The sequence below is a fragment of the Pan troglodytes genome, chromosome 9 (genome assembly GCF_028858775.2).
Source record: "Pan troglodytes isolate AG18354 chromosome 9, NHGRI_mPanTro3-v2.0_pri, whole genome shotgun sequence".
Lineage (NCBI taxonomy): Eukaryota > Metazoa > Chordata > Mammalia > Primates > Hominidae > Pan > Pan troglodytes.
In genome coordinates, this window is record NC_072407.2 from 13,553,316 (window position 1) to 13,576,615 (window position 23,300).

General features: G+C 42.1%; 1 protein-coding gene across 3 annotated transcripts in view; it reads left to right on the forward strand.

The window, feature by feature from the left end:
• The window catches only part of IPO7 (importin 7), a 65,112-nt gene that overhangs the window by 15,894 nt on the left and 25,918 nt on the right, over window positions 1-23,300 (forward strand). The window contains exons 2-8 of one of the 3 annotated variants that reach the window (XM_001169290.7): window positions 5,330-5,411; window positions 10,496-10,649; window positions 11,948-12,106; window positions 16,286-16,442; window positions 19,077-19,166; window positions 22,426-22,520; window positions 22,629-22,713. In XM_001169290.7, coding sequence (XP_001169290.2) covers window positions 5,330-5,411; window positions 10,496-10,649; window positions 11,948-12,106; window positions 16,286-16,442; window positions 19,077-19,166; window positions 22,426-22,520; window positions 22,629-22,713 — 822 coding nt within the window. The remainder of the gene's footprint in view (window positions 1-5,329; window positions 5,412-10,495; window positions 10,650-11,947; window positions 12,107-16,285; window positions 16,443-19,076; window positions 19,167-22,425; window positions 22,521-22,628; window positions 22,714-23,300) is intronic. The other 2 variants (XM_009459924.4, XM_009459925.5) reach the window with 2 other exon arrangements.

Genomic DNA, 23,300 nt, shown 5'->3' on the forward strand with positions numbered 1-23,300 from the left:
ATGTAAATGCTACGTAAATAGTTGCTGTACTTGTATTAAGTACTGTTTGTATTATTTTTATTGTTGTATTGTTATTTAAAATTTTTTTCCCCCAAATATTTTTCATCTGTGGTTGGTTGAATTCATGGATTTGGAACCCACAGATATGGGGGCGCCGACTGTATTTTATTGCAATTATCTCCGATTGTACTTTATTGCAATTATCTATTTGGTTATCTTGTATTTCTTGACAACACTGTAAGTTGCCATGAGGTCATAGAGCCCGGTTGTCATATTCAACCCTGTAGCCTCAGCTGCTGGCATAATGTCTTATACCACAAACACCTAAATAAGTAATTTTTTTTTTTTTTCTGAGACGGAGTCTCGCTGTCGCCCAGGCTGGAGTGCAGTGGCGCAATCTCGGCTCACTGCAGGCTCCGCCCCCGGGGATCACGCCATTCTCCTGCCTCAGCCTCCGGAGTAGCTGGGGACTACAGGCGCCCGCCACCTCACCTGGCTAATTTTTTGTATTTTTAGTACAGACGGGGTTTCACTGTGTTAGCCAGGATGGTCTCGATCTCCTGACCTCGTGATCCGCCCGCCTCGGCCTCCTAAAGTGCTGGGATTACAGGCGTGAGCCACTGCGCCCGGCCTACTAAATAAGTAATTTTTGGAGTGATTGAAAGAATAAAGTCTAGATTCTAATGTGAAATAATTTTTTACATTCAATGGAAAAGTATATTCAAAGGAAAATTCTGCACCCAGCTGGAAAATTCTCTATAAGAATGTGTTTGCAGAGTGGGGTAAAGTCTGTAAGAAGATACTAAAATAGCTGGGCGCAGGTGGCTCACGCCTGTAATCCCAGCACTTCAGGAAGCCGAGGCGGGTGGATCACCTGCAGTCAGAAGTTCGAGACCAGCCTGGCCAACATGACGAAACCCGTCTCTACTAAAAATACAAAAATTAGCTGGGCGTGGTGGCATGTTCCTGTAATCCCAGCTACTCTGGAGGCTGAGGCAGGAGAATTGCTCGAACCTGGGAGGTGGAGGTTGCAGTGAGCCAAGATTGCACCATTGCACTCCAGCTTGGGCGATAAGAGTGAAATTCTGTCTCAAAAAAAAAAAAAGAAGATACTAAAATAAAAATCAGAATATTGTTCATGTGAACATGTGTAGAAAAATACTTGAGCTAAAAGATGACAGTATAAGTGGTGGTTATATTGGGACAAAGGAGAATGAAACAGAAAATATAGAATAAGGGATTTGACTTGAATGTTAATTTTAAAAAGATTGTTTTGCCCTCCATTTCAAGATAAAATGTTCAGTTCTTTAAATGAGAAGCAGGCTAGGTGTGGTGGCTCACGCCTGTGATCCCAGCACTTTAGGAGACTAAGGCAGGAGCTCCTGAGCCTAGCTCAGCAGTTTAGGACCAGCCTGGGCACCATAGCGAGACCTGATACCTAACAACAATGGCAACAAAGCAAACAAAAAATTAAAAAAAACAAAATCAGAAGCAAATATGACAAATTAGGAATATGTAACCTTTTTGTACCATTAATGAAAGTGATCCAGGTCTATAATATAAAATGTGGAAAATTTAAAAATTTTAAAATGTGGGAAATTCTATTGCATATTCATATAAATGTATTAAATTATGATTATATAGTCTATTGTTTTATTGTATGTTCAAAGCTATTGATTTTTGTTTGTTTGTTTGTTTGTTTTTTTGTTTTTTTTTTTCTTTTTTATTGATCATTCTTGGGTGTTTCTCACAGAGGGGGATTTGGCAGGGTCACAGGACAATAGTGGAGGGAAGGTCAGCAGATAAACAAGTGAACAAAGTTCTCTGGTTTTCCTAGGCGGAGGACCCTGCGGCCTTCCGCAGTGTTTGTGTCCCTGGGTACTTGAGATTAAGGAGTGGTGATGACTCTTAACGAACATGCTGCCTTCAAGCATCTGTTTAACAAAGCACATCTTGCACCGCCCTTAATCCATTCAACCCTGAGTGGATACAGCACATGTTTCAGAGAGCACAGGGTTGGGGGTAAGGTCACAGATCAACAGGATCCCAAGGCAGAAGAATTTTTCTTAGTACAGAACAAAATGAAAAGTCTCCCATGTCTACCTCTTTCTACACAGACACAGCAACCATCCGATTTCTCAATCTTTTCCCCACCTTTCCCCCCTTTCTATTCCACAAAACCGCCATTGTCTTCATGGCCCGTTCTCAATGAGCTGTTGAGTACACCTCCCAGATGGGGTGGTGGCCGGGCAGAGGAGCTCCTCGCTTCCCAGTAGGGGCGGCCGGGCAGAAGCGCCCCTCACCTCCCGGACGGGGCGGCTGGCCGGGCGGGGGGCTGACCCCCCCACCTCCCTCCCGGACGGGGCGGCTGGCCGGGCGGGGGGCTGACCCCCCCACCTCCCTCCCAGACAGAGCAGCTGGCCGGGCAGAGGGGCTCCTCACTTCCCAGTAGGGGCGGCCGGGCAGAGGCGCCCCCCCCACCTCATGGACAGGGCGGCTGGCCGGGCAGGGGGCTGATCCCCCCACCTCCCTCCCGGACGGGGCGGCTGGCCAGGCGGGGGGCTGATCCCCCCACCTCCCTCCCGGACGGGGCGGCTGGCCGGGCGGGGGGCTGACCCCCCCACCTCCCTCCCGGATGGGGCGGCTGGCTGGGAGGGGGGCTGACCCCCCCACCTCCCTCCCGGACGGGGCGGCTGGCCGGGCAGAGGGGCTCCTCACTTCCCAGTAGGGGCGGCCGGGCAGAGGCACCCCTCGCCTCCCGGACGGGGCGGCTGGCCAGGCAGGGGGCTGACCCCCCCACCTCCCTCCCGGACGAGGCGGCTGGCCGGGCAGAGGGGCTCCTCACTTCCCGGTAGGGGCGGCCGGGCAGAGGTGCCCCTCACCTCCCGGACGGGGCGGCTGGCCGGGCGGGGGGCTGACCCCCCCACCTCCCTCCCAGACGAGGAGGGAGGACGCTCCTCACTTCTCAGACGGGGTGGCTGCCGGGCGGAGGGGCTCCTCACTTCTCAGACGGGGCAGTTGCCAGGCAGAGGGTCTCCTCACTTCTCAGACAGGGCGGCCGGGCAGAGACACTCCTCACATCCCGGACGGGGCGGCAGGGCAGAGGTGCTCCCCACATCTCAGACGATGGGCGGCCGGGCAGAGACGCTCCTCACTTCCCAGATGTGATGGCGGCCGGGAAGAGGCGCTCCTCACTTCCTAGATGGGATGGCGGCCGGGCAGAGACGCTCCTCACTTTCCAGACTGGGCAGCCAGGCAGAGGGGCTCCTCACATCCCAGACGATGGGCAGTCAGGCGGAGACGCTCCTCACTTCCCAGATGGGGTGGCTGCCAGGCAGAGGCTGCAATCTCGGCACTTAGGGAGGCCAAGGCAGGCGGCTGGGAGGTGGTTGTAGCGAGCCGAGATCACGCCACTGCACTCCAGCCTGGGCGCCATTGAGCACTGAGTTAACGAGACTCCGTCTGCAATCCCGGCACCTCGGGAGGCCGAGGCTGGCGGATCACTCGCGGTTAGGAGCTGGAGAACAGCCCAGCCGACACATCGAAACCCCGTCTCCACCAAAAAAATACACGAAAACCAGTCAGGCGTGGCGGCGCACGCCTGCAATCACAGGCACTCGGCAGGCTGAGGCAGGAGAATCGGGCAGGGAGGTTGCAGTGAGCTGAGATGGCAGCAGTACCGTCCAGCTTCGGCTCGGCATCAGAGGGAGACCGTGGAAAGAGGGGAGAGGGGAGAGGGGGGAGGGGAGAGGGGAGAGGGGAGAGGGGAGAGGGAGCTCTATCTACCACACAGTCCTTCTCTGAATCGAGAAGCGACCCCAAAGCTATTGATTTTTAACTTTTCTTTTGAAATGTAACATGTATACACAAAGGTGGTCATAAAGGTACAGTCAGTTTTCACAGACTGAGCACTCTTGTATAAAACAGCAGTCATATCAAGAAATAACATTATTACCACCTTGGACACTACCCCCAAACTATTCATTGCAATCCTCCTGCCTTGGCCTCCCAGAGCCACCATGCCTGGACTAAACTGTTCATTTTTATTGATTTCGTATGTGTCTGGCCATTTAATGAAATGTTTCTATGGAGAAATTACTTAAAAGAGGAAACAGGTGTCACAGAGGGTATTGTTTTTGAGCTGCTGTCACCAGTGTAGGTTAAGAATGCTAGTTGGAGGGCCTGGCATGGTGCCTCGCGCCTGTAATCCCAACACTTTGGGAGGCCAAGGCGGGCAGATCACAAGGTCAGGAGTTCAAGACCAGCCTGGCCAATATAGTGAAACCCCGTCTCTATTAAAAATACAAAAATTAGCCAGGCATGGTGGCGCGTGCCTGTAGTCCCAGCTACTCGGGAGGCTGAGGTAGAAGAATCGCTTGAACCCAGGAGGCAGAGGTTGCAGTGAGCCGAGATCATGCCATTGCACTCCAGCCCAGGCGACAGAGCAAGACTGTGTCTCAAAAAAAAAAAAAAATGCTAGTTGGGGGTCAGACGCAATGGCTCACGCCTGTAACCCCAGTACTTTCAGACGTCGAGGCGGGTGGATCACGAGGTCAAGAGTTCAAGACCAGCCTGGCCAATATGGTGAAACCGCGACTCTAGTAAAAATATAAAAAATTAGGGCTGGGCACAGTGGCTCACACGTGTAATCCCTGCAGTTTGGGAGACAGACGCAGGCAGATCACGAGGTCAGGAGTTCGAGACCAGCCTGGCCAATACAGTGAAACCCCGTCTCTACCAAAAAAATACAAAAATTAGCTGAGCATGGTGGCGCTAGTCCCAGCTACTCAGGAGGCTGAGGAAGGAGAATCGCTTGAACCCAGGAGGTGGAGGTTGCAGTGAGCCGAGATCACGCCACTGCACTCTCACCTTGGGGGCGACAGTAAGACTGTCTCAAAAAAAAAAAAAAAATTAGCGGGGTGTGGTCATGTGCACCTGTAGTCTCAGCTACCCGGGAGGCTGAGGCAGGAGAATCGCTTGAACCTGGGGAGGCTGAGGTTGCAGTGAGCCAATATTGCGTCACTGTACCCCAGCCTGGGCGACAGAGTGAGACTCTGTCTCAAAAATTAAAGAAAAAAGAATGCTAGTTGGGATAAATGGGAAGTGCAGTGCTATACAGGCTAATGAAAACATCCAAAAAGTTTTAGAATTTAAGTCATCAAATTCCTTAAAGTTCAGTATAAGGGAGTGATGAGAAATAAGGCTGGAACCAGTTATGAAGAGCCTTTTGTGCGAGCCAAGCAATGGAAATGTATTGGAGCCTCTTTGATCTGTAATTTTAAAGTATATTTATTTGCAGAAGTTTAAAATGGGCTTTTTTTCTTTGTAGGCACACAAGTCTCTGAATTTTGTCTCAACACTGCTCCAGATTACTATGTCGGAACAGCTGGATTTACCTGTGAGACAGGCAGGCAAGTTTCCTAAATTATTTTGAGTGTATGTAATCTATTGTTTAAAAGGTTCGTAATCGAATAGCAGAAGTGTCTTGGGATGGCCCTTTGGCAATTTTTTCCCCCCAGGTAATTTGTTTACCTTCAGTGTTTACAGCTAACATCAGGTACCTTGATATCTGGTGGCAGAGTTTAAAGGAATAATTTGACATTTAGTTGAATTAAAATAGAAGCTTCAAATAGAAATTGATGGGGTTTATTAAAAGGTTCTATGTATTTGTAGAGTCCTTCCCTGATGGGTGATTATAAGACTCAAACATGTTTGTTTATATAGTCATCTCTTACCACCTTTTTGCTTTTATCGTTTTAACAGTTTAACAAGTATTATACTATTTTTAGTTCCTGTTCAACATATTGAGCCACTTCCCTCAGTATCAAATAGTCTGAAAATGTGGCATACTACTTTTCTGAATATTATGTTAGTCTGTAAAAAATAATGTAGTTTACATTTTTATTTTTATTTTTTATTTTTTTGTAGACAGTCTCACTCTGTCCTGCATGCTGGAGTGCAGTGGTGCGAACTCGGCTCACTGCAACCTCTACCTCCCAGGTTCAAGCGATTCTTCTGCCTTAGCCTCCCGAGTAGCTGGGATTATAGGCGTGAGCCACCACTCCCAGCCTTTTCATTTCTTTTTAATTTATTTGCAGATGTAATAATTTTGTTATGGGAAATATAAAGTACCAATAATTTCATCATTCTAGAAAAACAGATTACATTTTTGTGTTATTTCTTGCTGTTCTTTCCCCCTGCACCTATTTTGTTAAAAATTTTGTTGGGGCTGGGTGCAGTGGCTCACGCCTGTAATCCCAGCACTTTGGGAGGCCAAGGGGGGCAGATCACGAGATCAGGAGATCGAGACCATCCTGGCTAACACGGTGAAACCCCGTCTCTACTAAAAATACAAAGAATTAGCCGGGCGTGGTGGCGGGCGCCTGTAGTCCCAGCTACTCGGGAGGCTGAGGCAGGAGAATGGTGTGAACCTGGGAGGCGGAGCTTTCAGTGAGCCGAGTTGGCGTCACTGCACACCAGCCTGAGCAACAGAGTGAGACACCATCTCAAAAAAATAAATAAAAAATAAAAAAAATTGTTTTCTCACTTCACTTAATGTTGTATACTGAGCATTTCCTTGTTCTTTACATAGTTCCGGTCTTTTTTTTTTTTTTTGAGACGGAGTCTCGCTCTGTCGCCCAGGCTGGAGTGCGGTGGCGTGATCTCCGCTCACTGCAAGCTCCGCCTCCCGGGTTCACGCCATTCTTCTGCCTCAGCCTCCCGAGTAGCTGGGACCACAGGCGCCCGCCACCATGCCCGGCTAATTTTTTTGTATTTTTAGTAGAGACGGGGTTTCACCGTATTTGCCAAGATGGTCTCGATTTCCTGACCTCGTGATCTGCCCGCCTTGGCCTCCCAAAGTGCTGGGATTACAGGCGTGAGCCACCGCACCCGGCCTTCAGATTCGTATTTTAATGGCTAAATAATTAGCCATAATATGCCATATGCAGTAAACTGTTAAAATTTTTAGAAATAGAATTTAGTCTGAGGTCTGTTTTGTTAACAGTATATTTTCATTTTCAGTGACTAAAATGTTGCCTAGTACAGTGTAGGTACTCAGGAAATAAATGAATTTAAATTGTTTATCACTTTAAATTAATTAATTAATTAACCTGGACTCTGCTAGGCAGATAGGAATTTTTTTTTTTTTTTTAGACAAACTGGCTGTATTGCCCAGGCTAGAATTCAGTAGCTCCATCTTTTTTTTTGTTTTTGTTTTTTTGAGACAGAGTCTTGCTCTGGCCCAGACTGGAGTGCAGTGGCGCGATTTCGGCTCACTGCAAGCTCCGCCTCCCAGGTTCACGCCATTCTCCTGCCTCAGCCTCCCGAGTAGCTGGGACTATAGGCGCCCGCCACCACGCCCGGCTAATTCTTTGTATTTTTAGTAGAGACGGGGTTTCACCGTGTTAGCCAGGATGGTCTCCATCTCCTGACCTCGTGATCTGCCCTGCCTCTGCCTCCCAAAGTGCTGGGATTACAGGCGTGAGCCACCGCCCCCGGCCCTCAGTAGCCTCATCTTGACTCACTGTAAACTCTGCCTCCCAGGCTCAAGCCATCCTCCCACCTCAGCCTCCTGAGTAGCTGAGACTGTAGGCACGTACCATCATGCCCTGATAATTGTTGTATTTTTTGTAGAGATGGCATCCTGCCATATTGTCCAGGCTGGTCTCAAACTTGTGAGCTCAAGCGATCTGCCTTCCTGTGCCTTCCAAAGTGCTAGGATTATGGGCGTGAGCCACCATGCCTGGCCATGACTTTTTTAAAAGCAAACAATTTTATGTAAATGACTGAACTCCCTGGTCAGCAGTAAATCTTTTTGTAAATATTTCTAATTTAATAGAAAAGGGTAATTTTTATTGTCTCCTTTCCCTCCCTTCCCTTCCTTTCTTCCTTCCCTTCCTCCTTTCCCTCCTTCCCTTCCTTCCTTTCCTTTCTTCCACAGCGTCTTGATCCTTGCCCAGGCCGGGGTGCAGTGACTCAGTTATAGCTCACTGAATCTTCAAACTTCTGGGCTCAAATAATCTTTCTACTTTAGCCTGCCAAACATCTGGGGCTGCAGGCATGTGTCACTACACCCATCTAATTATTTTGTTTTGTAGAGATGGAATCTCACTATGTTGCTGAGGCTGGTCTTTTTTTTTTTTTTTTTAGTAGAGACGGGGTCTCACTGTTTTGCCCTGGCTGGTTTCGGCTTCCAAAGTATTGAGCTTTACAGGCGTTAGCCACTATGGCTGGTCTTGAATTCCTGACCTCAAGTGATCCTCTCGCCTCAGCCTCCCAAAGTGCTGGGATCAAAGACGTGAGCCACTGTGCCTGGTCTTGTTGCTTTTTTATATATATTCAAGTCTCATTTATCTTTTACTAGTGAAGCTCACATTTTCCCATTTTTAGATAAGAGTCTGCCTTTAAATCCAAAATTTTACTAAGAAGTTAAGTGTTTGACCTTTAGGAGTGATATTAATAAATTCTAGAGACTTGGTTATGTGTATTAGAAAAACAAATTACACTGGGAAATTGTTTTAGTGTGTACACAATTGGAAGGAGTTAAACTATGGAATTGGTCAAAAAATTTAAAATATCATTAATTTAAAAGTTATATACTTGGGGCTGGCCACGGTGGCTCACACCTGTAATCCCAGCACTTTGGAAGGCTGTAGATGGGGGATGATTTGAAGTCAGGAGTTCAAGACCAGCCTGGTCAACATGGTGAAACCCTGTCTCTACTAAAAATACAAAAAAATTAGCCGGGTGGTAGTGGCATACACCTGTAATCCCAGCTACTCAGGAGGCTGAGGCAGGAGAATCGCTTGAGCCTGGGAGATGGAGGTTGTGGTGAGCCGAGATTGTGCCATTGTACTCCAGTCTGGGAAACAGAGTGAGACCCTTTCTCAAAAAAGAAAAAAAAATTATGTTCTTGGAATAATTGAATGAGATTCTGTAGTGCATGGCATATGGAGGTTTCATCTGCTGGATTTCGAATGATTAGTTCATTCTGTCTTTGCTCAAGCATTCTGGCTACAGTAGACTGAATCATGAGATCCTTACAGTGCAGTTCCAAATTCTGTATTGTTGGGGCAAAAAATGTTTAAAATTCCGAATCACATAAGCATATATTCCATTCTTTACTTAGAAGGGAAATATTCAGAGGTTGCATCCAGAGACATTGGGACTGTTGTGTGGTCTTAGTATTGGTCTATTCTGTTTTGGAGAAAAAGAACCAAAATTCTGTAGTAGTAATAACCTGGACTTTGTTGGTCCTATTTGATTCTTTATTGTAGGTGTAGTTTATCTTAAAACCTTGGCTCACGCCTATAATCCCAGAACTTTGGGAGGCCGAAGTGGGTGGATCACGAGGTCAGGAGAGCGACACCATCCTGGCCAACATGGTGAAACCTTGTCTCTACTAAAAATACAAAAATTACCTGGGCATGGTGGTGCGTGCCTGTAAACCCAGCTACTCGGGAGGCTGAGGCAAGAAGAATCGCTTGAACTAGGGAGTCAGAGGTTGCAGTGAGCCGAGATCGCACCACTGCACTCCAGCCTGGTGACAGAGCAAGACTCCATCTCATAAAAATACCTTGTTGAGGGGTATTTTAATATATAATCTTAATCTATTTGAATTACTATAATATGGAATATTTAATTCCTAAATTAAAGCAAACTAGAATATAAAAATCCTATTTCTGTCGGTTATCCTTGTTCAAATAAGTACAGGACTTGAAATAAGAATTGCTAATTAGAGAAGATCGAGTGTTTTGCAGAATTTAAGAATTAATTTTGGACAGTTTCCCTTTACAGTACATCTTACAGATTTGTGATTCTGTTCTCCCCCACTCTCTGAAAGTGCTGGGTAAAAAGCTTTGCTAGCAGCCTAGATTTTACCACTTCATCAGTTTGTTAACTTTTGTCAAATAGCAATGTGCAAAGGTAGCAGTATGATAACTGACAGAAAAATAGCAATCTATAATTTCTGAACACAGTAAATTCTCCCATAACATAATTTGAATTTGAAGTGGTATGGGATTGAAATACTTAAATTTATAGATTAAGAACCTTTATATGCTATGATTTTTCTGTGATAAGAATTGGTTTTTTTATTACCTTTGTGTGATTAGTTGTAGAAGCTATGTTGGGATATGTATGATGGTTTTGTCTTTAGAGGCTTCATTTAGAAAACTGATTTGATTTAATTTAACTCTCCTGTAGAAAACAGGGTTAAAAGTGTTGTGACATTAAAAAAACCAGTTTTCTCTGGGGTTTATTTGCAGAGTTTTCTTACGCTGTGTGATTCGTAATAACTTTGTGCTTGATTGCTGTAACAGTGTTCAATTTGTGCATTATCAACTTTAAAAATAATTGAATGTAGTATTTTGTTAATGAAAGCATAGCTTTACAAACGGTAGTGTGAAAGAAATACTTGAGGTATGGACACTTATGGGATTTTCACAGTACTTTCACAGTAAACATTCTTTTGTCAAACTGATCTGTATTTTAGGTGTTATCTATCTGAAAAATATGATAACACAGTATTGGCCTGATCGAGAAACAGCACCAGGGGATATATCCCCTTATACTATTCCAGAAGAAGATCGCCATTGTATTCGAGAAAATATTGTAGAAGCCATTATCCATTCTCCTGAGCTCATCAGGTATGTATTTTTAAAATTTACCCATTTCTGCAGGTGTGTAACTTTCAGGGTTTTTTGTTTTTTGGGTTTTTTGTTTTTTTTTTTTTTTTTGAGATGGACTTTCCCTCTGTGGCCAGACTGGAGTGCAGTGGCATGATCCTTGCTCACTGCAGCCTCCACCTCCCAGGTTCAAGCAATTCTCCTGCCTCTCAGCTCCACGAGTAGCTGGGATTACAGGCACACGGCACCACGCCCAGCTAATTTTTGTATTTTTTAGTAGAGACAGGGTTTCAGCATGTTGGCGAGGATGGTCTCGATTTCCTGACCTTGTGATCCAACTGCCTCGGCTTCCCAAAGTGCTGGGATTACAGGCGTGAACCACTGCACCCGGCCTGTGTTTTGTTTTTCTGGGGGGCTTTTGGGGGCTTTTCAGAACATATAGGCCTGTTTTTTTTGTAACAGAAAACTTACCCAACAAATGCTGTTGTAGGAGAATGCCTTGGTCATTTTCTTTTTTTTTTTTTTGAGATTGAGTCTTGTTCTGTCGCCCAGGCTGGAGTGAGGTGGCGCAATCTCGGCTTGCTACAGCCTCTGACTCCTGGGATCAAGCAATCCTCCTGCCTCAGTCTCCCGAGTAGCTGGGATTACAGGCGTGCACCAGCATCCCTGGCTAATTTTTGTATTTTTAGTAGAGACGAGGTTTTACCATGTTGGCCACGCTGGTCTGGAACACCTGACCTCAAGTGATCCACCTGCCTAGGCCTCACAAAGTGCTGTGATTACAGGTGTGAGCCACCATGCCTGGCCTGTAATTTGTTTTCTTACTACAGTTTGATTTCACATTGACGAAACCAAAAACTTCATATAAAACTTGTGGGCCAGGCACAGTGGCCTCAGCCCCCGGAGTAGCTGGGATTACAGGTGTGCATGACCAGGCCCAGCTAATTTTTGTGTTTTTAGTAGAGATGGGGTTTCACCATGTTGGCCAGGATGGTCTTGATCCCTTGACCTTGTGATCTTCCCGCCTGGGCCTCCCAAAGTGCTGGGATTACAGGTGTGAGCCACCGCACCCAGCCTAATTGATGTTCTTAAATGAAACTTGTTTATTGATGATAGGAATGAAAAATAAAACACCTGTGTTTGTAACATTTGCTGGGTTTCGTTTGCTCAGTGACTTATTCTGAATCATATATATTCTGTGTACATCTAAAATCACATGGGTTATTTTGAAATTAGATTTTGTCTAAACAGCTATTTTGCTTTCTATGAGTTAGCAAAATCTTACCTTTCCTTACTGTTTTTTTTTTTTTGGCTTTCAGGGTACAGCTTACTACATGCATTCATCACATCATCAAACATGATTATCCAAGCCGCTGGACTGCCATTGTGGACAAAATTGGCTTTTATCTTCAGTCCGATAACAGTGCTTGTTGGCTAGGAATTCTTCTTTGCCTTTATCAGCTTGTGAAAAATTATGAGTAAGTGTTTCTTTCAACTCCTATAGAGCTTTGAGAAGTAGGAAAAGTTTGGAAAATTTAAGCCAATTTGAACATGTAAAATTATATTTAGCATAGATAATAAAATTAGTGAATTATATGGTAATTTCAATTTATTATTTTCTTTTTGACATAGCATTCTAACTCCGCAGTTTCTTTATTCTACTAAGAAACTCCTTGCACCCTTTTTTCTTAATGACCGTCTGTTTACCTATTCAAAAACTAAGTTATCTCTAAAGAGGGCCTCCTCAATGTGTGCTGATAAAAGTCCTTCAGGTAAGTTTTTCTAAAATGTGAAGGTGATCAGAATACATTGAGGATTAAAGCTCTTTATTACTTGTGGCTTTTTTTTCTGTGAATTTTTATCTTAATTTAGGCTCTTGATTAACTTCCTCTGATTCTTTAAGAAGAATTCATTGGAATTTCATGTGATCTTCTTTAATCAGTTTGTTTTGGGGGATTCACACTCATCTATTTCATTGTTGGCATATTTAAGCAGATTATAGTTCATATAGGTCATTAGTATTAGAAAAAAAGATTTTAGGCCAAGTGATTATTTTAGATCTTGTTTTAGGGATCAGGAAAAAAAGATCTAACCTAGAAAGTTGAGGTATAGCACTGAGAGTGGTAAGCCACATGTTGAAGGAGTTCTTTAAGTCTGTAGTTGATAGGCACTTGAAAAGGTTTGATGGGATATTATGAGGAAGGCATAAGGAAGACTTTTATACCATGATCGTGACTTTATTGCCAGTCTTAACAGCTACACAGATGCCATTGTGAGCCCTCTAATTCTGGGACTTGTAGTTAGCCTCCAATACCCTCTTTGGGTCCCATCTCAAAGTGGCTGATGAACTGCTGCTTTTGTTCTCTGAGCAGGAGAGAAATATACCCTTTACAGCATTGGTACTGGTGTTTTCTTGTGTTCCCACCAGCTACCCATCTTCCTGCTAAGGAATGTTCCAGCTGTTACAGTTCTGGTAAGTGAGTGACTAAAATTGGAGAGAATAAAAACAATAAGCTGTCAATATCATTGAGGAGGTTCAAGGCCCTCCTGTCCCATAATCTTAGCAGGAGGGAATATGACAGGGATTTGTAAATGGGAGATACAGGAGGCTGCTACATCATTGGAATTCAGTTCATTTTCAGCCATTGTTTCGTTGTGAAGCACAAGGTGTTCACAAGGGATCTGTGTGGACTGAAGCAGTTCTAAGAAAATTTACAGAGAAATTGGAATTTGTGGTGGTCCTCAGGAGCATAGATCCTCAGGAAATGCTTGTCAGTTGAAGGAACGCAAAGAACATATGAAGAGGGAAGGCGTGTCACACCATATGGACAAAGAAAGAGATGGAAATGTGAGACGCTGTCTTTAGTGGGTAGTGAGGAGACTGCTTAATGGTGTTGATAATTTCCAGTGAGAGGTTGGGAATAGTTTTGGACTGGTAAATTGGGACCATGTTAAAGAGGGTTTTGAGTGCCAGAATGGGAAATTTGGATGTGATCTTTTAGATACTGAGAACCATTGAAATTTTTTTTTAACAGAATAGTGATAAGACTAGTATTTAAGGATTTTCTATGAGTATGGTTCTCCAGTTTGACACATCACAGCCTTGTGGTAGTAGAATTTTATTAGTGTCATATTTTCATCCTTTCAGGAATGTTCAGGTCTTACAGGGTAGTAATAAGTTTGGTACCATAATTTTTTACTTATTAGCTTAGATTGACAGCTAGTACCACTCAACTCCCAGTCCACTATTCAGGGTATTGAGGGAGGTAGGAGAGAATATCTGATGTAGAACAAGTATTTAAACTCTCTTAGGGTGGGTGATGGACCTGTGATGCATAAATAGAGCTGCATAATATTAGTTCTCACTTTTAGTGTTTAAAGGGAATTTTGTGTATAATTGTAGTTTGTATAATCAGATTGGAGAGTGCAAATGGCTTTCTTTTGTGAATTGTTATTATTTTATCAACTCAAAGGTATAGATAACCTTTTAAAATGTATGCTAGGTATAATTTGTTAGCACATTAAAGTAATATTTGAAATAATTTGTCAGTAGATTGTGTTAATAGCTTTAGCAGTCATTGTTAATGTGAACATTCCTTTTTGTATTTTTTATTCCTTGTGATTTACTTTGTTACTCATTTCACCTGGTAGGAAAAAAAAAATAGCTTTTAAAAAGAGTCTCCCAGTATCATTTTAAAATGTACTCAGATACTCAATTCTTTATATTTTCTCTCTTAAGGAAGAGGGATACCAATAAATACAACTGGGATGTGCTATGGAAAACCAATTTAAAGCTGTTTTGATAATATCTGTTCCAAAAAGATAAGCTGTGGCTCTTAGAATAATGATTTCTATAATCAGTAATCTGTATTTTACAAGTTTAGTCTGCCTGTTGACTCCTTAATAATGGAAGCTGGGGCTGGGAGTAGTGGCTCAGCCTGTAATCCCAACGCTTTGGGAAGCTGAGGCAGGTGAATCACTTGAGCCCAGGAGTTTGAGACCAGCTTGGGCAACATAGTGGAACCCCGTCTCTCCCCTTCTCTCTACAGGCAAAAAAGAAAGTAATCAGCCAGATGTGGTGGCACATGCCTGTAGTCCCAGCTACTCAAGAGGCTGAGGTGTGAGGATAGCTTGAGCCTGGAAGGTTGAGGCTTCAGTGAGCCATGATCACCACTGCACTCCAGCCTGGGTGACAGAGTGAGGCACTTTCTCCAAAAAAAAAAAAGGGGGGGGGATATTGGAATTGCTTTTGTGTAGTTACAAATTTGTTTGATTGATTGATTGATTTTTTTTTTTTTTTTTTTTTTTTTTTTTTGAGATGGAGTCTCTCTCTGTTGCCTAGGCTGGAGTGCAGTGGCTCACTGCAAGCTCTGCCTTTCGGGTTCATGCCATTCTCCTGCCTCAGCCTCCCGAGTAGCTGGGACTATAGGCGCCCGCCACCACGCCCAGCTAATTTTTTGCATTTTAGTAGAGACAGGGTTTCACCGTGTTAGCCAGGATGGTCTTGATCTCCTGACCTCGTGATCCTCCCGCCTTGGCCTCCCAAAGTGCTAGGATTAGAGGCGTGAGCCACCGCACCCGGCCCCCAACAGACTTTTTAGCGATACTTTTTTATTTTTTTTGAGATCGAGTCTCTCTGTCACCCAGGCTGTAGTGCAGTGGCACAATCTTGGCTCATAATTGATAGCCTGTTGGTCACATTTTGTTGCCCTATGGGTTAATAGAAGAACTTATGGTTTATGATGCTTTTAGAAATAAAATATTTTCTGCTTTATACATACCATTTCTGCTTTAATGCTGTTGGTATGTAAATTACTTAAGGATGATAATAATAATCAGTTTTATTTATCAGGTGCTACTGTTTACACAAATATAATCAAATACTTCCTAATTTATTATTTATAATTTATATAAATATTTATAATTTATTATTTCCTCATTTATCATGAGGTCAATAACTTATTCCAGTTGCCTAGGTTCATGTCTAACTATGTAATACTGAGAAAGATAGTTAATTTCTGTGCCTCAGTTTCCTGAACTATCAAAGTGAGGATACTCATGTGGGCCTTGAAGATTATTGACCTCATAATACATGTTCAGAAAATACTGGATAATCTTTACCCAAGGTTTTATTCAAGATGCTTTCTTTTTATGGTTTTGCTCTAGATATTTTTCTTTTTCTAAATTGGTTAGGAAGTATTTGATTATATTTGTGTGAATAGTAGCAGCTGATAAATAAAAAATTTCATTATGCCTCCTCATCTATATCAATTGATTCACAGTTAGAGACTGCATAGTCAAGTGGTTAAGAGGGCAGACCTTGGATTCCAGTTGCCTAGGTTCATGCCTAACTATGTAATACTGAGAAAGATAGTTAACGTCTGTGCCTCAGTTTCCTCAACTACAAAAGTGAGGATACTCATGTGTGCCTTGAAGATTACTGACCTCATAATACATGTTCAGAAAATACTGGATAATCTTTACTCAAGGTTTTATTGAAGATGCTTCCTTTTTATGATTTTGTTCTAGATATTTTTCTTTTTCTAAATTGGTTAGGAAGTATTTGATTATATTTGTGTAAATAAATGCATAGTTTAAATATATATAAAATTGTGGAAATAAATTCTTACAGAATTAGTTTGTATTCCTACTCAAAGGTATAAAAAACCAGAGGAGCGGAGTCCATTGATAGCAGCAATGCAGCATTTTCTGCCAGTTCTAAAGGATCGTTTTATCCAGCTTCTTTCTGACCAGTCTGATCAGTCTGTCCTCATCCAGAAACAGATATTCAAGATCTTCTATGCTCTTGTTCAGGTAATATCTATGAAGCAGTTTTTATGCATAAAAAGTTAGCCTGTCATTTACCGTGTTAAAAATTAACAAAGAATTTCAGCATTTGAATAATAGTTAACTTGAAAATCTACATTAAGTGGATAATTTTCTAGCAAAATAGAATTTGCAAAAATTATAAGTCTAAACAAGCATACTTCCTCCCCAAATACATAAACAACCCTAATGAATCTTTTTTTTTTTTTTTTTTTGGAGACTGTCTCGTTCTGTCGCCCAGCTGGAGTGCAGTGGCATGATCTCGGCTCACTGCAACCTCTGCCTCCCAGTTTCAAGCGATTCTCCTGCCTCAGCCTCCTGAGTAGCTGGGATTACAGGCACGTGCCACCACACCTGGCTAATTTTTGTATTTTTAATGGAGACAGGGTTTCACCATGTTGGTCATGCTGGTCTCAAACTCCTGACCTCGTGATCCACCTGCCTTGGCTTCCCAAAGTGCTGGGATTACAGGTACGAGCCACCGTGCTTGGCCCCTAATAAATATTAAATTGCAAATGGGCAATGTCAAATTATCTTAAACCATCCACTGCAACCAAATTAGTCAATTTACAAAGTATCTTTTACCTTAGGAATTAATGAATCTGGGCCGGGCACTGTGACTCACACCTGTAATCCCAGCACTTTGGGAGGCTGTGGTGGGCGCATCACCTGAGGAGGGGAGTTCGAGACCAGCCTGACTCAACGTGGAGAAACCCCGTCTCTATTAGAAATACAAAAAAAATTGGTCAGGCTTGGTGGTACATATCTGTAATCTCTCCTACTTGGGAGGCTGAGGCAGGAGAAAAGCTTGAACCTGCGAGGCGGAGGTTGCGGTGAGCCAAGATCACACCATTGCACTCCAGCCTGGGCAACGAGCAAAACTCTGTCTCAAAAAAAAAAAGAATTAATGAATCTGAAAACCAGTTACTTGATTACAGTTGAAGTCTAACACATGCTTGATATGCAAAATATACATAGATTGTCTCAATACAAAACGTATTCCTAAACTTGTCGCAAAAATACTAAATCAGTGGGCTTTACTGGTACACAGTAATGGCTTTTATTATTTCTGTATGTTCTAAATTTTTCTAGGATAAAAGATACCCACTAAAGAAATGGTTGGGGCCGGGCGTGATGGCTCACACCTGTAATCCCAGCACTTTGGGAGGCCGAGGCGGGCGGATCACGAGGTCAGGAGGTCGAGACCATCCTGGCTAACACGGTGAAACCCCGTCTCTACTAAAAATACAAAAAATTAGCTGGGCGTGGTGACGGGCACCTGTAGTCCCTGCTCCTCGGGAGGCTGAGGCAGGAGAACGGTGTGAACCCGGGAGGCAGAGGTTGCAGTGAGCCGAGATCGCAACACTGCACTCCAGCCTGGGCGACTGAGCAAGACTCCGTCTCAAAAAAAAAAAAAAGAAAAAAAAGAAATGGTTGGGTCAGTATTCGCAGTGAAATGTAATTACTTGTAAAACAGATTTTTAAAAACCAGGAAAATTCTGGTTCTTTTTGTTGTATCATGTACCATAGAAGGATTTATCTCATCTGCCAAGACCTTTGTTTCAAGTCATAACATCACATTTAAAAATCTCATTTAAGTAGATCAGAGCCAGGCACAGTGGCTCGCACCTGTAAGCCTGTAATCCCAGTTATTCTGGAGGCTGAGGTTGGAGGATTGCTTGAAGCCAGGAGTTCAAGGCTGCACTCCATCCTGACAGAGTGAGACCTGGTCTCTTAAAAAGAAGGAAGAAAGATCTATGACTTCACCTCCATTAAAACTGTACTTGCCTAACTCTATTCCTTGGTTGGATTTTGCATGTCTTTGCTAGATCTTTAAAGACATTCAGGTATCTCCCACTCTGAATCTAAGGGCACCTTAATGCCATTCTATTGGACTCTTACGTTATTCTTTTGTTCAGTAATTTGAATAAACACTAGTCTTTTCAGTATTTTTTCTAACTAGGAGGATCATAACTTTTGGATTAAATAATAGGTCTTTTTGAAAACTATCATAGGGCATAGGGAATAGGACAAAATACTTTCTCAACTCATTCTTTGAGACTAGCATACCTGTTGTAAAAATATAGCCCCGTCTCACTTGTGAAAATAGATGTCCTAAAATCCCAAATTGGATAACTTTTTTATTGGCCTACTGAGAAATAGGATTTATCCCAGGAATACAAGAATGGATCAACAGTAAGAAATTAGTTTTTGTAATTAACCCTTACATCACGTTAAAATAGAGACCTGTAAACATCTTTATGGATGTCAGATAAAGCATTTGATAAAATTAAATAACCGTGTCTGCTTTGAAAAAAATAAACAACTGTTAGAATCCTAGAACAGAATCTTTCTTAACTTGATGAAAGGTGTTCATTAGAAATCTACAATAAATATCACACCTTATGGTGAAAATAAAATATCCCAGTAAAATGGGAATATGGCAAGGATGCCCACTCACTGTTTACCATTATAGATAACAAGCAAAGAAGTTTGCCTATGTACTAAAAGCAGGAAATGTGGATTGAATGAAATACTTTTGGTAGGTATTGTGAAGAGTAAAAAGAAGTAGGATTTTCTTTAGCAAGGATTTTGAAATATTAATTCTTGACTTTTATTTAGTATACACTACCACTGGAACTGATAAACCAACAGAACCTGACAGAATGGATAGAAATTTTAAAGACTGTTGTGAACAGGGATGTACCTAATGTAAGTTTCTGTATGTTCTCTTATATTACTAAATATAAATATTTAATGGTCTTTTGAAGACTTTAACTGGTGTTTCCTGTAACATTCTTTATGAATTTTTATAATATGATGATGTATTTTTTTCTAGATTAGAGGTACCTTTTCATTTGTTTATATATGCATTACATCTGTACATTTACTTAGTGTGAAAAGTTGTAAAGGGTGTTTTTTTAATATATTATTAGTTTAATTTCTTCTGTTATCCTTTTGTTTCATCCTAAATCTTCTGTTCCCTCTCAGTTCATAAATTAAGAGCTCATAGCTGGCTCTTAGCCTAGTTAATTTGTCAGATGCCCACGTACAGAGGAAGAGGAAGAACTTGATTTACAGATTGGCCAACCTTTGTAGTTATGTTATTTTTTCTTAATAACTCTATTGAGAAATAACTCACATACAGTAAAATTTATTCTTTTAAAGTACAACTTGGTAGTTTTTAGTACATTCAGAGTTGTCCAATTGTGTTATTTTTATAATCAAACTTTTAAAAATTATTATAATTTTTCTTTATAGTCTAGTTTTCTTTTTTCTTTTTTTTTTTTTTTTAAGCTGAAGTTTCGCTCTTGTTGCCTAGGCTGGAGTGCAGTGGCGCAATCTCGGCTCACTGCAACCTCCGCCTCCCAGGTTCACGCGATTCTCATGCCTCAGCCTCTCAAGTAGCTGGGACTACAGATGTGTGCTACCAAGCCCGGCTAATTTTTGTATTTTTAGTAGAGATGGAGTTTCACCATGTTGGCCAGGCTGGTCTCAAACTTCTGAGCTCAGGTGATCCGTCCACCTTGGCCTCCCAAAGTGCTGGGATTACAGGCGTGAGCCACTGTGCCCGGCCTATAGTCTAGTTTTCTAGAGATACAGGGGAATTTACAGATTACTGAATACCCTGTTTTGTTTTGTTTTGTTTTGTTTTTTTGAGACAGAGTCTCACTCTGTCGCCCAGGCTGGAGTGCAGTGGTGGGATTTCAGCTCACTGCAACCTCTGCCTCCCAGGTTCAAGCAATTCCCTGCCTCAGCCTCCCAAGTAGCTGGGATTACACGTGCCTGTCACCATGCCTGGCTAACTTTTTTTATTTTTCATAGAGACAGGGTTTCACCATCTTGGCCAGGCTGGTCTTAAACTCCTGACCTTGTGATCCACCCACCTCAGCCTCCCAAAGTGCTGGGATTACAGGTGTGAGCCACCGTGCCTAGCCTATTTTACAGTGTGTTTTATGTACTGTTATTAATATATACTTATTTAACCCTCAAAATCCTTCTGACTTTTATTTTAAACTTTCACATGGGAGGGTTATGTAATTTATCCAATATAATATTGTTAATTGCATAAGTGAGACCAAAGTCCTATTTTGTAGTTTAATTTTTTTAAAGATTTGTTTCAAAAAGGTTTATGAACAACGCAGAAGAAACAACATTTCTACACCCTCCATAGGAAACTAGTTTGGTGTATATTTTTCTTTGCACATTTAATAGATATAAAATATAACTTTTAAAGGTCTCATATACATATTGTGCACCTTTTTGTGGTATAATTTATAATCCGTGCACCGATTATAAATAAACAGTTCAGTGAGTTAACACAATTATTATGTACCCATGTAGCCATCACCTCAGAATGTTTGCTCATGGCTGGTTCTAGTCATCTCTGGCATCATCTCATTTCCCGCACAATAGATTTAATCTGTTTTAGAACTTAGTAAGTAATCTTTTGTTCCTGGCTTCTTTCACTTAATATATTTATAAGATTCTTTCATGTTGTATAGTGGTAGTTTATTATTTTTTATTGCTGAGCGGTATCCCGTTGTATAGATATATCACAATTTAGGTATGTCGATGGACATCTGGGTAGTTTTACTTTTTCAGTATTATAGATAAAGCTATGAACATTCTTACGTGTCTTTTTGTGGTCACATGTTTTTCACACTCTTGCATAAACATCAAAGAAAGGAATTGGGTCATAAGGTAGGTGTATGTTTTACTTTACAAGTAACTTCCAAAGTGGCTGTAGCATTGCTTTCACTAGCGATGTATGAGAGGGTTCACTTGCTCTGTATATTCACTTCCTTATCCTACTTAAAAAAATATGTTATGGATAGGCTGGGCGTGGTGGCTCACGCCTGTAATCACAGCACTTTGGGAGGCTGAGGCGGGTGGATCACGAGGTTAGGAGATCAAGACCATCCTGGCCAACATGGTGAAACCCTATCTCTACTAAAAATACAAACATTAGCTGGGCGTGGTGGTGCAAGCCTGTAGTCCCAGCTACTCGGGAGGCTGAGGCAGGAGAATCACTTGAACCAGGGAGGCAGAGGTTGCAGTGAGCCGAGATTGTGCCACTGCACTCCAGCCTGGCAACAGAGCGAGACTCTGTCTAAAAAAAAAAAAAAATATATATATATAGATATGTTATGGGTGTCTTAGGTTATTAATGTATAATGATCCAGTTCCTTCTTTCAGTGATTGTATAGTAGTCTTTTATGGATCTTCCATAATTGAACATTATTAATGAATCTTCAGGTTCTTGGCAATTTTTTACCATTACAAATAATATGATAATTAATATTCTCATACACAAATCGTTGCGCATTTATACTTATATATCTGAAACTAGATTTCTGAAATGGAGTTTCTCATGCCCTTTCCATTATGAAACATACTGATTTTGATTAAGCTACAATTGTCATGGCCTTGACTATACTATTTAGATCTTGGCTAAAATGTTTGGCTTTAAGCTTGTAGAATTATTTTAAAAAGCATGTCTTTTATAACCAACTAGTGAAGCAGTGAGGATGCCTCTTTGATTTAAATAGGGTTAATACTTTTCCAAGTCTAACCTTCTACTATGAAAGGCCAACATCAGGCCAGGTGCAGTGGCTCACGCCTGTAATCCCAGCACTTTGGGAGGCCGAGGTGGGTGGATCACGAGGTCAGGAGATGGAGACCATCCTGGCTAACCCCGTCTCTACTAAAAATACAAAAACAAAATTAGCTGGGCGTTGTGGCGGCCACCTGTAGTCCCAGCTACTTGGGAGGCTGAGGCGGGAGAATTGTGTGAACCCGGGAGGCGCAGCTTGCAGTGAGCTGAGATGGCAATAGAGCAAGACTCCATCTCAAAAAAAAAAAAGGCCAGCATTAGCGAAGCATTCACATTTTTGTCAGTCTGTTCTCATCTCATGCTGTTCCCCCTATATTGTATTATCTCTATCATTAAATAAGTGTCTCTTTAAAGGAAACACTTCAAGTTGAAGAAGATGATCGACCTGAGTTACCATGGTGGAAATGCAAGAAGTGGGCCTTACATATTTTAGCAAGACTTTTTGAAAGGTAATCTCATCCATATATGGTGATTTAAATTAATTTATTAAGGTTTTGCTTTAAAGTGCTAGCATAAAGCATTATAAAGAAACAATGGGCATTTTGATGTTCTTTTAGATATGGAAGCCCTGGCAATGTTTCCAAGGAGTATAATGAATTTGCTGAAGTATTTCTGAAGGCATTTGCTGTTGGTGTCCAGCAAGTAAGTCTGTTTTTAGTTTTTCTCAGTGGAAGCATGGCATCTTTAAGTTAATTTATATATTGCTTATTTCCAGTTTCTTTGACATCTAAAGAATGCCTGTTTGGACCCTGTATCAGGTCTCAAACATTTTTGGTCTCAGGATCTCTTTATGTTCAAATTACTTAGGATACCATTGGGTTCTCATTTATGTGAGTTATACCTAGTAATATTTATCGTATTAGAAATTAGAGTAAACAGTTCATTAAAATATAGTAACAGGCCTATTATATGTTAAGATAATAATTTTTTTTTCTCTTGTTGCCCAGGTTGGAGTGCAGTGGCGTAATCTCGGCTCACTGCAACTTCTGCCTCCCAGGTTCAAGCGATTCTCCTGCCTCATCAGCCTCCCAAGTAGCTGGGATTATAGGCATGTGCCACCACACCTGGCTAATTTTGAATTTTTAGTAGAGACGGGTTTTCTCCATGTTGGTCAGGCTGGTCTTGAACTCCTGACCTCAGGTGATCCGCCTGCCTTGGCCTCCCAAAGTGCTGGGATTACAGGCATGAACCCCTACCCCCGGCCCAGAATTCTAATTTTTGCTTGAAAC